Source organism: Rattus norvegicus, chromosome 1 (assembly GCF_021556685.1).
Source record: "Rattus norvegicus strain SHRSP/BbbUtx chromosome 1, alternate assembly SHRSP_T2T, whole genome shotgun sequence".
In the NCBI taxonomy this organism is placed as follows: domain Eukaryota; kingdom Metazoa; phylum Chordata; class Mammalia; order Rodentia; family Muridae; genus Rattus; species Rattus norvegicus.
The window spans coordinates 158,949,096-158,963,657 of NC_141534.1; the positions used below are offsets into that span (position 1 = coordinate 158,949,096).

General features: G+C 41.6%; 1 protein-coding gene across 23 annotated transcripts in view; it reads left to right on the forward strand.

The window, feature by feature from the left end:
* Positions 1–14,562, forward strand: part of Dlg2 (discs large MAGUK scaffold protein 2) — a 2,073,609-nt gene that overhangs the window by 1,984,300 nt on the left and 74,747 nt on the right. For all 23 annotated transcript variants that reach the window (XM_087586773.1, XM_087586779.1, XM_087586780.1 and 20 more), the window contains 1 exon segment: positions 10,451–10,627. In XM_087586773.1, the coding sequence (XP_087442899.1) occupies positions 10,451–10,627 (177 nt within the window).

Consider the following 14,562-nt stretch of genomic DNA (forward strand, 5'->3'; position numbering starts at 1 on the left):
TCTTCAGTCCTGACAATAGCTGCCTGATTTCTGGCTACAGCAGAAATTGGTGTTTTCCCAATCTTCTCAGAACCTTGTATATGAGCTCGTACATGCCTTGTGAGGTTCGAATGATTTAATGGCCTAGGCTGACTCGTCATAAAATTTCCCTTCTATAACAATGGAATAATGCCTTCATTTTTGTGTCACAGACAATTAAACACCTAGGCCTGTCATGTGTAAAGCTTACTACAGTACAGTACTTGGTCATAACTTAATAAGCACTGTCATCTTAGGTAACCAACTCTTTGTAAGGATTGACAGGGATGAATTTGTTTCCAAGCATGAAGACTGGTTTGCTTGTAGGTACCACCTCCTCTTCATTAAATGCATGTGTATATTAAAGTAGATGAGGAAATAAATGGCTACCTAGGATAAATCTCCTGGACAGGAAAACTTACCCACAAGACTATACATCATGAACCTCAACATATTTGAAGTAATATAAGGACCATATATCTCCCTTTACCATGAGACAATGTGTTTCTACTTGAAAGGCAGTAATGGTGCATAATTCCTCATGACTTCTATAGAAAGACAGGCCAGTCCATGCTGGTTACCATTCTGATCCCCCTTGCCTGTTGTTTCTAGCTGCTTAGAGGACAATGTTGTTTTAGAGAAAGCTAAGGAATTCTTGGAATTTCCCTGTGAAAATTGATGTTTAAAGCAAACTGCTTCTACTGATCAACTGCTTTGAAACTGGATGAATGTGAAACCTCCTGACCCTGAGTTTATATAATCAAGAATATGCAAAGGCTAAAAATTGCAATGAGAGGGCAGAAGAAAAAATCTGAGGCTTAAGAATTTTATCATTTTGATCCAAAGGAATCTTTCAAAAAGGGTCTGGTCCTCTACATAGGAGTGCTTGGAGGTATGACTTTTGGATCATGAGATGGATAAATTCATCAATGGAATAATAATGGAAATGCATTTCTAGTAAAAGCTGGGCATTTCAGGGGCTGGAAGTCACTAGAGTTATGCCCGAAAATTGTCTCAGAGCATTTCTTTAGATGGTCTCTGTGGTGTTCCTGGATACCGTGAAATGGCAACTTTTCTCCACTATGTGATCTTAGTGTTGATGTTCTGTCTTAATACAATCCCACAGTGATGGAACCAGATTACTATAGACTAAAATCTTAGAAACTCTTAGTGAACACTAACCTTCCCCTTTAAGTTGTTTTTCTTGAGTATGTTTTTTGGTGATGGAAAGCCGGCTAACTCAAAAGAGGAAGTGGCATGAGGCTAATTGATCCCTGCAACACAAGCACAGCCCTATGAGTTGAGCATTAACATTAATTGCATGGAAAACTACCTTGTTTCTTCAAATTGTCTTGTGGGACAAAAGATTAAAACAGGACAAATACCTTGAGTTATTGAGTCGTTTCCTCCTCCTCCTCTTCCTCCTCCTCCTCCTCTTCTTCTTTCTCCCTCTCCTCTTCTTCCTTTTCTATCTCTTCCTTCTCTTTCTCCTCCTCCTCATCCTCTTCTTCTTTCTCCCTCTCCTCTTCTTCCTTTTCTATCTCTTCCTTCTCTTTCTCCTCATCCTCATCCTCTTCTTCCTTTTCTTCATCTTCTTCTTCCCCATCTTCTTGATGATATGTAAGCTATAACACGAAGTAGTTAAGTTAGAAAGGTTTTAAAGTGGGACTGTGTTTAAATCCTGTCCCCCTGCCCTCAATTCCACTTCCAGGATGCCCTATATGTTTTAAACACTCTTCGTTATGTGCATGAGTAAGAAAATGAGTGTTAAAGATGGAAACAAAACAGATGGCAGTTTCTGATTTTTAAAATGAGAGCAACTAAAGGTCATGTCTTTCTGCTTCAGTCTAGCTTTCTTCCCCACACACCCGAGGGAACGCATTTTGAGAAAATTTACTATGTATGTTTTTTTTATATCACATTAAAAAGATGCCATCTCAAATCACCCTTTATGTAATTAAGAAATAGCCATTCACTCCCCTTAACAGGGTAGAGGTGAAGTAAAGGAACTGTTGTCCTAAGGTATTTCTAAAGATTCTCACTGAATTCCTGCAAATACATGATATGCAGATGTGATTGACTCCATTTTGTAAATAATTTGAAACTCAAATTACCCCCAATAATTTCCTCATGTCAGCCTTTGGAAAAAAAAGTGGACTGACCTGAATGTGTCTCTTTATTTATAAGGTGTTGGCACTCTCCACAGCGACTTGCCTTAATGTTTAAAATGGAGCACATCCATGGAGATGAGCAGAGTAGGCAGACTTTATATAATCGTTGGTTTAGTTCTTTCTCTTGTTGCACAGAAAGGTGAGAGAGAGACAGACCCCTAATCAAGCAGAGGCCTGAATTTCACAGGACTGAGGAAATCAAGTTGCAGCACCCTGTTTTTTTGAGCCTTAAAGTTGTCATGGAAACAAATGCTTCTCCAGCCCAAACAAGTTCACAGCACAGAAGGCAGTACTGACTCACTCCTTCATTTATAAATGCTTTCCCTGGGTCTCTGCTCAGGCTGGAGCGACTGACTTGAAGTCACTCCCAGTGTAGGCTTTTAATGTAAGCTGCCCCAAAGCAGTCAAGGGCAGAATGCTTTGCAGCTTTAGAGGACAAAAAGGTCTGCTGCCTCTATGCTTTGGCTTCCTAATTAAGCAAAACAGATGTTGGTTTCATAAGGTTTCCTAAGAATTAAACTATAAAAATAATCATCTGTAAGTTTGTGTTAATGAAATTACATAAAGCAAAACTACTCTGCCTATAACGAAGCCATACTAGGTATTCAGAAGGTTATTGGCATTCCTTAATAATTGTTTTTATTTCCAAGTAATCAGTAATGGGTGATAGGACCCTCAGACAGGTAAACTGTCCTGACTCCCTGGCCTACAATCAAATGATGCTGCTTTTAATCTCCTACATTCCTACTGTAACAAATTCTCTTCTTCCAAGTCCGTGCCCTTACTTCGGTCCTCATATCAATCTCTATCAGCGCCAAGTTGCTGCCTCTTTCACTTTTAAAGACTCAGGTGTTCAGGCTGATAGTACCCAGGTAGCTCAAGTGTGTACCTTTCTGGATTGTAGGCACATCTGTATGTCCTTTATGTCACAGAAGTCTCCAGAGCGGTAGTTCTCAACCTTCTTAACGCTGCCACCCTTAAATACAGTTCCTCATGTTATAAAATTATTTTTACCATAAAATTATTTTTGCTGCTGCCTCATAACTGAAATTTTGTTGTAGATTGAAAATATCTGACATGCATGGTGTCTGATATATGATCCCTGTGAGGGGTCATGATCCACAGGTTGAGAACCACTGTTCTAGAGACGAATACATGGACATTTTGAGGAGAGGGAACCATTTTTCTCCCTCCCATAATCTACCTTCTGCTTTCTATTGATTCACTTTCCATAATTGTATGACCCTATCCCACTAATACATTTTTCCATTTCCTAGTTGGCAGTAACATGGGCTCATACCCCACATGCTCTAAACCTATAGACAGGGAAGTCTGTGAAGTTTCACGGCTCATCTTACTATCTTCATTTTTTCTGGTATTTGCTAAGGTAATGTAGGCTTTTTTTTTTAACCACGTATCACAGCATACAGCATTCTTTTTTTTTTTTTATTAACTTGAGTATTTCTCATATACATTCCCTTTCCCGGTCTCCGGGCAAACATCCCCCTAATCCCTCCCCCTCCCCTTCTTTATGGGTGTCCCCCTCCCCAGCCTCCCCCCATTGCCACCCTCCCCCCAATAATCTAGTTCACTGGGGGTTCAGTCTTAGCAGGACCCAGGGCTTCCCCTTCCACTGGTGCTCTTACTAGGATATTCATTGCTACCTATGAGGTCAGAGTCCAGGGTCAGTCCATGTATAGTCTTTAGGTAGTGGCTTAGTCCCTGGAAGCTCTGGTTGCTTGGCATTGTTGTTCATAAGGGGTCTCGAGCCCCTTCAAGCTCTTCCAGTTCTTTCTCTGATTCCTTCAACGGGGGTCCCGTTCTCAGTTCAGTGGTTTGCTGCTGGCATTCGCCTCTGTATTTGCTGTATTCTGGCTGTGTCTCTCAGGAGAGATCTACATCTGTCTCCTGTCGGCCTGCACTTCTTTGCTTCATCCATCTTATCTAATTGGATGGCTGTATATGTATGGGCCACATGTGGGGCAGGCTCTGAATGGGTGTTCCTTCAGTCTCTGTTTTAATCTTTGCCTCTCTATTCCCTGCCACGGGTATTCTTATTCCCCTTTTAAAGAAGGAGTGAACCATTCACATTTTGATCATCCATCTTGAGTTTCATTTGTTCTAGGCATCTAGGGTAATTCAAGCATTTGGGCTAATAGCCACTTATCAATGAGTGCATACCATGTATGTCTTTCTGTGATTGGGTTAGCTCACTCAGGATGATATTTTCCAGTTCCAACCATTTGCCTACAAATTTCATAAAGTCATTGTTTTTGATAGCTGAGTAATATTCCATTGTGTAGATGTACCACATTTTCTGTATCCATTCCTCTGTTTAAGGGCATCTGGGTTCTTTCCAGCTTCTGGCTATTATAAATAAGGCTGCGATGAACATAGTGGAGCACGTGTCTTTTTTATATGTTGGGGCATCTTTTGGGTATATGCCCAAGAGAGGTATAGCTGGATCCTCAGGCAGTTCAATGTCCAATTTCCTGAGGAACCTCCAGACTGATTTCTGAATGGTGGTACCAGTCTGCAATCCCACCAACAATGGAGGAGTGTTCCTCTTTTTCCGCATCCTCGCCAGCATCTGCTGTCATCTGAGTTTTTGATCTTAGCCATTCTCACTGGTGTATCACAGCATTCTTAGAGCCTCTTCCCAGGGTCCAATTTCAAAGCTGTTCCTTGGTATTTGTTATAGAATACACTGTGTCTGGCACCAAAATAGATACTAGTTTTGTGTCACCACCACAACAATTTATTCTACATCTAATAATTTTAAACAACAGAAATGTCTTATAGTTCCATAGGTCACAGAGAATCAAAGAAAGCTGTCAGTAGATTGTACCCACTATGGAGGTTGTTGGAGAGTATCTGCTTTCCATTTGTCTTGTTTGTTGACAGAATCCAATTCCTTAACAGAGTCACCTATTTACATTATATCTTTATGGTCTGCTCCTATACTTTGCTCTCCCACCAGTAAAGGCTCATGCAGTTAAATTGCGAATGCTCAGGTAATCTAGGGAGATCTCCCCAAGTTAAGACCTTCAACTTAACCATATCTACAAGTATCTTTGCCATTTAGTGTATCATATTCACAGAGATGGGGAGATCAAGTTATAGTCATTTTGTACATTAGGTTAGGGACATTATTCTTTCTGCCACATCCTTTACAATCAAAAGTCACAGCAAATAATTTTTTTCTTCACATTTCGGGCACTGCTTCTAACGGTCTTCACCATTCTCTGCTATCCTCCCTCGAAAGAGACGGCTCAGAATTCTCACCAGCATAGAACACATCAGTGCTGACAAGGCCCATGATTGTTAAATATTATCAAGATATAAGCTCTAAGAGAAAGAGTAAGTGCTTGGATGGGGGTTGGTTGTAGAAGAAAGAGCTCATGGGTTGGTACAGTGGGACATTCACATTGTGTCTTAGATTTAAAGTCCTCATCTTCCCTCTACACATCCCTGGTATATCTTCTGACACTGGATATTTTACTTATATTTTATGACTTTGTATCCTCATCAATAATCAGAGGCTAACATGTATGCGCCAAAGTAGCGGTAAGAACTGAATGTGCACCCATTGGACTGCTGATAACTCTCAAACCTAATCCATGGTGCCAATATAAACATTGTCACCAAATCACAGGTTCCTTAGGGATAACGAGCTCTAAACACCAATCTTATCATGTATTCCTAAAACTCTAAGGCTGCACATGTGCAGTCTTGTCTACCTAGTAACTTAAGCAGGTCACGGAAGAGAAAATGCCCTAGAATTCAGTTGGACACTTCATACGCCCTGTGCAATTGGGTGGCCTTATATTTTGCAGCTACCATATGCAGCCACAGGCATGAGCAAGCAGCAGCTTCCCTCTTTCTTTACTAGGCTTTCCCAGTTGGCAAAGAGGCACCACACATTGCAGTTCAGGAAAGGCAGGGGGGATGAGAAAGCCATTGCGTTATTTGTGTAAAATTCCACTCGACTTAATGGACTTGTTAAAAAGCTCCCTGGGTGCAAGTGTGAGTCTTAATGGTATTTTATAAAGGCTGTTGTGATGAATTAGCACATAAAGCAAATTAAAAACAGCTTATCGCTTCTTAAATTAGGTGACAGGGCGTTGTAGCATTTTTCCCAGAAGTGGGGATCCATAATATCCAAGGAGACATAAGCTGAAATGTGTCAGCTGCTGGGTTTTAGGAACCAGAAAAGCCAGATTCATTATAATCCTAGCGGGGCAGATTGGCCAAGATAAACAGAGCACATGGAAATAGCACCAAGCTGGGTTCCTCAGCCAGGGCAGCTACTGCCTCAGGCAGAGGCAGGACACTCCCTCTTGGATACTCTCAGGAATGGATGGCACACTGTAGAGCCAGTATTTCACCCGGTGAGGACTGCTGGGAATAATCTCCACATCCTTACTCATCACATACGGCGATACCGATGTGTGAGGAAGGGGGCTTTCTGTGGTGGCCTAGAGCACTTCCAGAGATATGTGTTGAGGCTCTGCTTTGCCCTTATGTTAAGTTGGGTCCAGAGGCCAGAGAGGGGCACTTAAGATGTCTTTGCACAGATTAAAACAGAGGCAGAAGGAACACCCATTCAGGACCTGTCCCACATGTGGCCCATACATATACAGCCATCCAATTAGACAAGATGGATGAAGCAAAGAAGTGCAGGCCGACAGGAGACAGATGTAGATCTCTCCTGAGAGACACAGCCAGAATACAGCAAATACAGAGGCGAATGCCAGCAGCAAACCACTGAACTGAGAATAGGACCCCCATTGAAGGAATCAGAGAAAGAACTGGAAGAGCTTGAAGGGGCTCGAGACCCCATATGTACAACAATGCCAAGCAACCAGAGCTTCCAGGGACTAAACCACTACCTAAAGACTATACATGGACTGACCCTGGACTCTGACCTCATAGGTAGCAATGAATATCCTAGTAAGAGCACCAGTGGAAGGGGAAGCCCTGGGTCCTGCTAAGACTGAACCCCCAGTGAACTGTTGGGGGGAGGGTGGCAATGGGGGGAGGGTAGGGAGGGGAACACCCATATAGAGGGGGAGGGGGAGGGATTAAGGGGTCGTTTGCCCGGAAACCGGGAAAGGGAATAACATTCGAAATGTAAATAAGAAATACTCAAGTTAAAAAAAAAAAAAGATGTCTTTGCACACAGTAAAGAAGATAGATGCTGCCATGGGTGTGACCCAAGCATATTCTAGAAGCCATAGGGCTCTGAATTACATTGTTGGGCACTCTCTGGTATCAAGATACTGTGCCACTTTGTGTGTTTGTTAATCCTCACCCCACTTCTTACAGGTAGTTGATGTTACTTTACGGTTTCAATAAGCTTGAGGACCACCAAGTTCAGACAGTCTAACCCTGTCTTCTTGACTGCCCAATGAGGGCTTCCCTTTCTTATCTCTGTCCCCCAAGCTTGAGACCTGTTGCTAAGCCAGCAAGCAGTACTTTCAGAAAGAGGAATTCTGTGATAAGCATTAACAAATGGGGGAGCTTCAGAAATCTATAGATAATGAGGAAGTCCGACTTGAAGGAGAAATCTGAAGTCATTGGCCCTGTTAGGTCATGGTCACAGGCAGCAGGCTGAGAAAGTGAGCTTTAAAATGAAAGGGACACAAAAGTCGGGTTTGGAGTCAGTCAGGTGGTACTAACCAACATGGGTACATAAGTGATCTGGGACAAGTTCACTTGTCCTTTCCTTTCTATATATAAGGTGAGATCACTAATTTTTACTTTTATGTTTATTACAAACCTCCAGGCTAAGTTGGGGTGGTTGTTGTTGCTTCTATTGTTGTCCTTACATAGTCACCACCACCACCTCAACCTCTTCCTAGGCTGAGTAAGTGACGGGATAGAGGCACCAAGCCAGACACTGGGTCTGGATCCCAAACTGCCCTGCATTGCTGCCGCTGAGCTATTTATGCTGAGGCCAGTCCTTAGGCTTCCCTCCTCTGAAAAAAAAGTTTCTACTATTTGTAGAAACTTTACAAGGATGAATGGAGTCATGGATATGATAGTCTGTGTGAAAATGTGTGTTATCTATAACATGTATGTTGGAATTTCCCAAGACACTTGTAACTTTGATTCATTTTTTTAATAGAAAAAAATTACAAAATAAAATCAGTAAGAGCAGTTCTGCAGCAAATGAAGTACAAGAGCCTTTCTCTTCAGAGGCACATGGCCATGCCTATTTCATCTGGTATCCACTTGTGACAATGAGACTTAGGTGTTGTCTTCTGGGTAGATGATTGGAGATCCAGAATGGATGATTTGTGCTGCCTGGAGCAGAGCACAGGGATTTTCCGTCTAAGTGATAATGTTGGTACAGAGTACATACATGAAATACTAGGCCAAAACTAGTGGGAATCATTACAAAATCCAAATTCCTAAATATCAGCTGAAGGACACCCTTGCCAAGGGCCTTTTAACGACAATTGTCTCAAGACAAGTATGTTAACCTTCTTTTCTTTTTGTCCACAAAGTGCAGTCTGTAGACTGGAATGTTGTTGGAATCCACTCTAAAGTGGAAAGTAGCTCATGCTTCATTAGCCAGGGCAAGCCAGGCTCTATTGTGCACGCTTACCCACACAGACCAGTAATGGAGGCCACACCCATCATCGTATATCATATTATGAGCAACTACAGCCTCTGAGAGATTAAGTAACTTGCCTCAACAACCAGCTGTAGGACTTCTAAGGCACAGTGAAAACAGGGCGTGGCTTAGGTAGTAGTTCTTCACCATTACACTTTGTTCTGCCGCACAGCACCTACCACTGCTGGATGCTGCCCGTGTTTCTATTATGGGACGGTAATTGTGCATTGAAACACATTTGGCTCTGGAATGTTAATTGATTTCTGTGTCATCACACAATGAATTGCCATCAGCAGGAGTGCTGTCTGTCCTTACCCACCCCTACTTTTCTGGGCTGGGGCTTAGTGTGAGTCGTTGATAGGAAAGATGCAGATGGTCAAGGAAGAAACAATTTATTCTGGGCACTCGGACCAGAAAACTCTCTCCAAATTACATCACTTAGGGATACTGGAAATGGCTGTATTGTAAGTAATTTGACTCCTATGATATTTGAGAGTTAAATGCTGTCTTCAGCCCTTTTTGGTTACCATGGCAGCAGATGTGACATTTCTCTGACAGAGAAGAAGGGGAAGAAAGGAAAAGAGCCAGGGTTGGCCCTAATGACTTTAGAAAATTCCACTCCCCAAATCCGATTTACATGCACGGTGGTTAGGATATAAAGAGCCTCGGAGCAGAGTGAAAGGAATTCACAGGGGAGTGGTAGAAAGCACCTGCTTCTTCTGGGCAAACTTACTGTGTGTGGTGATGGCTTTGAGATGTGGGGGCATATATCAACAACTTTACAGGATAATACTTGAAATAAACTGTCACATCCTCATGACTTCAGCTACTCCATTCACGGGTTTGATCCTGCTTCCCATTCTGATACTGAACCAGGCTTAGGAATCGCAGTACATTGGGCCTAGCAACGGTTCCACCAAACCTCTTCCATGACAACAAAGGATTACAACTCAGAGCAGTAAGTGTGATGATGAGGCGGGCCTGGGGTTTATGGAAGTAAGAAGAGCTGTTGTGTTGTCCAAAGGATTTTCTTCTGTATATACATTTTTCGCTTTTACATTTTAAACACGTATTTAGGTCATTACAGTGACCCCTTCAAAGCACCCAGGATCAGTGGTAGATAACTCAATATTCCATTTGTTGGGGGAAGTCAGTCACTCCAGATAGATGTTTTACATTCTTATCACTTTTCTCTAGTATAAAGGAAGAAATCTATAAGCTATTACATTGAAGAGATTTTATTACAACAAAGGTCTTAAAGATAGCCATGTTTTTCTTCATTTTCTTTATTTTCCATTTCCTTCTGGTAGGAAGGAAAATATCTCAATTGAGTAATAAATTGAAGGTCTAATTTCTCATTAACACCTTGTAATACATGATGGTCTCCAAAAAATAAGGAAGCTGATGCTAATAATAGGGACCTATAGGCTGTCCCTACAACTAGCAAGGAAAAGCAAGAAGTAACCTCGGTATGTGGCCCCCCACAAAATAAAATTGAAAATGAAAATTGTGTAGCACAATCCAGGAAACCATGTAGGAGATGATGGAGTCTTGGGGTAAGAGTTGGAATTCAAAAGTGTGTACTTTAAATCGGTGTCATCGGTGTTGTAACCACACTATCGTTTTTCTTTTCTTTCAGAGCCATGTTTGACTATGACAAGAGCAAGGACAGTGGACTGCCTAGCCAAGGACTTAGTTTTAAATATGGAGACATCCTTCATGTCATCAATGCCTCTGATGATGAGTGGTGGCAAGCCAGAAGGGTCATACTAGATGGGGACAGCGAGGAGATGGGAGTCATTCCCAGCAAACGGAGGTAAGGATCCCTTCTGTGTATCAGAGCAAGTATGTGTGCATGGGAGGAAGGGGGCAAAAGAGAGCTGGGGAAAGAGTGTGTGTGTTAGCTGTCTAGGGAGTGGAAATGCAGGCAGGAGAGGCTGGCAAGATGCATACAGAATAACTGTCTAAATGCAATAAGCATTCTACAGGAAAATTGTCAGTGGTGACAGGTGACAAGAATACAAAAATTGTCATTCTCTACGTTTTAAGATTTTACCAAAATTGGTGAGTATGATGAGGCATAGAGGGAGAAAGGAAGAACTGCTTAGATGATGCTCCTGGCAGCTATAGGCAAAGGCTGTGCTTATGTGCCCGCAGGCCCATTCACAGTACTGAATACACTGATGCCCTTGGGTCAGCATTCATGCAAATACTTACAGAAGGTCAAATGTAGAAGGCAACTTTCTACCCAGATGCTTGGCATCTGAGCTGTTCTATAGCCTTGTGGACAGACATCTTTTACTGTTGTTAATCCTGTTCCCCCTACCAGCACTCCCTTTAGTTGCTCAGATTTTAAATCTATGTATTTCTTAAGCATATCAAGCCTTTCTCCTTGAAATGCTTCCTCAACTGTTTTTGAAGGGCAGAAATGTTCCTCAGAAAAGCTAATTCCTCCATATCTCCTAGCAACTTCTAACCACTACTACCAAGAACTTCCCTTCTCCTGTGTGTCCTTATGGCACAAGACATGGCCTAAGAAACAAAACTGACTATAGCACATCAAAGGTTGGTCAGCATCCCAGCATAGGTGGGGAAGGGACCCATGAGTTCCTACCCCTACCTGAGGAGGTATTGACAGGCGGTGGCTGCTAGGGAAGGGAGAGTTAGCTTTCATCAAGGGCAACATCACACATCATCCTTTTAATCCAAGGAGTTCATGTAGCACTAAAACAGCGATTCTGAACACTACTTTGTGCATTTTCATGTCAAGGCAACATGTGTCCAGGGTTGCTCAGATGCAGTTCGACAAAGCTGTCCTTGGGAAAAGCCATCATGTTCAGTTGGCCCCAAGGACAGAAGCAGAGTGGAGGAATGAAATCTGTGTCAGAAATAGATTTCAGCTTATTTTAAAGAAATGATTCTTCTCATGGAAATTGCTCCAGTCTACCCAGGAAGACATAGAAGGGATTGAAGCTTTAGACAGGAGGGTTGAAGCAAGTACTAGTCCAGTGCTTTCCAACCCCAGCTTCAGCAATTTTCGCCGTCATGTCAATAATGATTCGTTCATTCAAGAGCTCATCACTTACCTCAAAGAACAGCCCTCTCTGAAACAATTTTCCGCTTACTGTGATCATCCTTGAATTAGCTTTTACACATTTCGACAAAAGCCATCTTTTTTCTTAAAGAAGCCATCTTTACAGTCATACAAGAGCTGGCCTGAAAACGTTTGTTCAGGTTCTCCTAGGTTCATGATTACTTGCATTCCTTTGCATAATAAATATAGGTCTCCTACCTTCAAGATATGTGTTGCACAATGTAAAAAATTTGTATTTATTTTATTATAAAATTTGAGTATTTTTGTAGGATTTTAATTTTGTCAAAATGTTTTATTTTATGTACTATTTAACTAGTGATTTCTCACTGTATAAAAATAACTTTAGAAAATATAAGAAGGAAAGTCAAAATCACAAATACTTCTACCTCTTAAAGAGCCCTCATATGTTAATTCTCATGCCATTTAAATCAATATGAGATGACTCAGCAGTCGAGGACATGCACTGCTCTTGCAGAGGATCCAAGTTTGATATTTCTGTTCCCAGCACCCACAATCAGTGGCCCGGGATCAATCCCCCATTTACTCCAGTTCCAGTAGGATCTGCTGTCTCTATTCTCCCCAAGAACCTGTACTCATGTGCATATAATAATTTCTAAAATCTAAATAAATATATTCAACCGACAGATGTTTCAAATAATTAGCTCTTTTCTCACCTGCCTGCAGAGTTCACGTAGAGTGTAGAGAGAGTTGGTGTGGATAGCAACAGTGCATGACTTTACCCTTTACAAAGATGTCTCTTTTGATGGCTCTGCTTAGTCATTCAGTGCAACTATAAGGCAAATAAAATGAATGCTGTCAGTCTTCCTTTTGATAAGGAATAAATACATGTATAAAATACTCTTATGGCATGTCAGACCTGGTGTGAAGCCCTTTGTGGTTTTTGATATGTTCAAGTCTCGTTAAACTCTGTGGATAAGGTACCATTCTTATGCCCCTCATATTAGTGAGAGCCACAACCCAAAGAAGCTATTGGCCTGCCTGAGATTGCTGGTCTTGTAAGTGGCAGAGCTGAGATTTGAGGGCAGCCCATGGCATCTTGACTCCTATGGCTTTGCCTAAGAAATGTACAGTGATAAAGAGTTGATACAATTCAATTCAGTTAGCATTCTTTAGAGTATGTCTATGTGCCAGGCATACTATGAGTATTATACAAACACTGCCAAGATCTCATCATTCAAAAGACCTCCATTATATAGATACCAAACAAAGAACAAAAGCAATAGACTGGAGAATGGATTCTTTCTCATTATAGCTATGACCATATGTTGTAACCTTTGTTGTTTATATAATTCAGTACAGCTGATTTTCTTAGTTATAAATTATATAGACTTATTTATTTAGCTCATGTTTCTGGAAGTCTGACAGCACAGGTCAAGTGGCCACATATGTTGAAGGTCTTACTTATGATGCCTCTAAAAATCCTAAGATAATATAGGGTGTCTTATGATAAGGAAAGCACATAAATTCCACCCCCATTGTCTCTTACAACAAGCCCATTCTCTCAGAAACCTATTAGTCTATTAGTTTTCATTCTTAAGTGGATTAATACATTTGTGAAAGCAGAATACTCATAACACAGTCACCCCTTGAGTGTTCCACCTGCTCTATTTATTAATGCAATGTTGATTAAATTTCAATAAAAGCTTTGGTGGAAACATTAATAGCATTCTTTATCATACCAGATACTTTCAAACATATGACTTCAATTTAATCTTCACAGTGCTAGAAGCCTCGTGGTGAAACTGGAGGTCCAAGAAGTAAATGTATTTACCAGCTAATGAGCCCAGGTCTCTCTGGTAGCAAGATTGAATGCCTTCCCACTGTACTAAGAGCACTGTTCTAAGGTACTTTCAAGTTATAGAAAGGAAATTCAGATAACCCAAGCACCCTGGCAGAATCACATTGATAGCAAGGGGCTAAGCCAGGATTTGAACACACAGCTTTCATATACCTCTGTGAGCAACTGTCAGAGTTTCAGCTCTCCTTATTCCTACAGGGCATCAGGCTTAGGCCACTTAATTTTTTTCTCATCCCTGTAGCAGAATAATCAACACACACAACTTACAGCCTGGTTCACAGTTTAAGGAGGTATAGTTCAGTACAGCTGTAATAACATGACAGTGGGGTTTCTCTGGTATGGAAATATAAAGCAATTGCCTGTCACATCTGGGTAAAATGAGAAAGCAGAGGCAGGACTCTGGTTAGAACCAGACCTACACTATAAGCCCTGAGCCCTGCCCATGCAGCCCTTCACCTGGAGCAAGGCCCCATCTCTAAGAGATTCCACAGCCTTGCAGCATGTGCTCCAACCCATTAGCCTATGTGAGGAGGTTTCCACTCAAACCATTAGAGGCCCACATTTAGGAATGCCCTCAGAAAAAAACTCATGCCTCCAGCTTACCTGGCAGGGTCCACAGTTGTAGCAAACATGTAAAGCATGTGTTGCCTCCCTTTTACAAGGTGAGGAGGAAACAGAGAATGGTGGTCCAAGTGGCTTTAGTGACACTTCTGAATAGCCTTACATCATGAGTCTAATTGCACCCAGATTAAACACTCACCTTACATGATCTCATTTAGCCTCTGCTGTAACTCTTTGCAGTTTCTTTACTATTCTCAATTGGCCAACATGAAAAGCC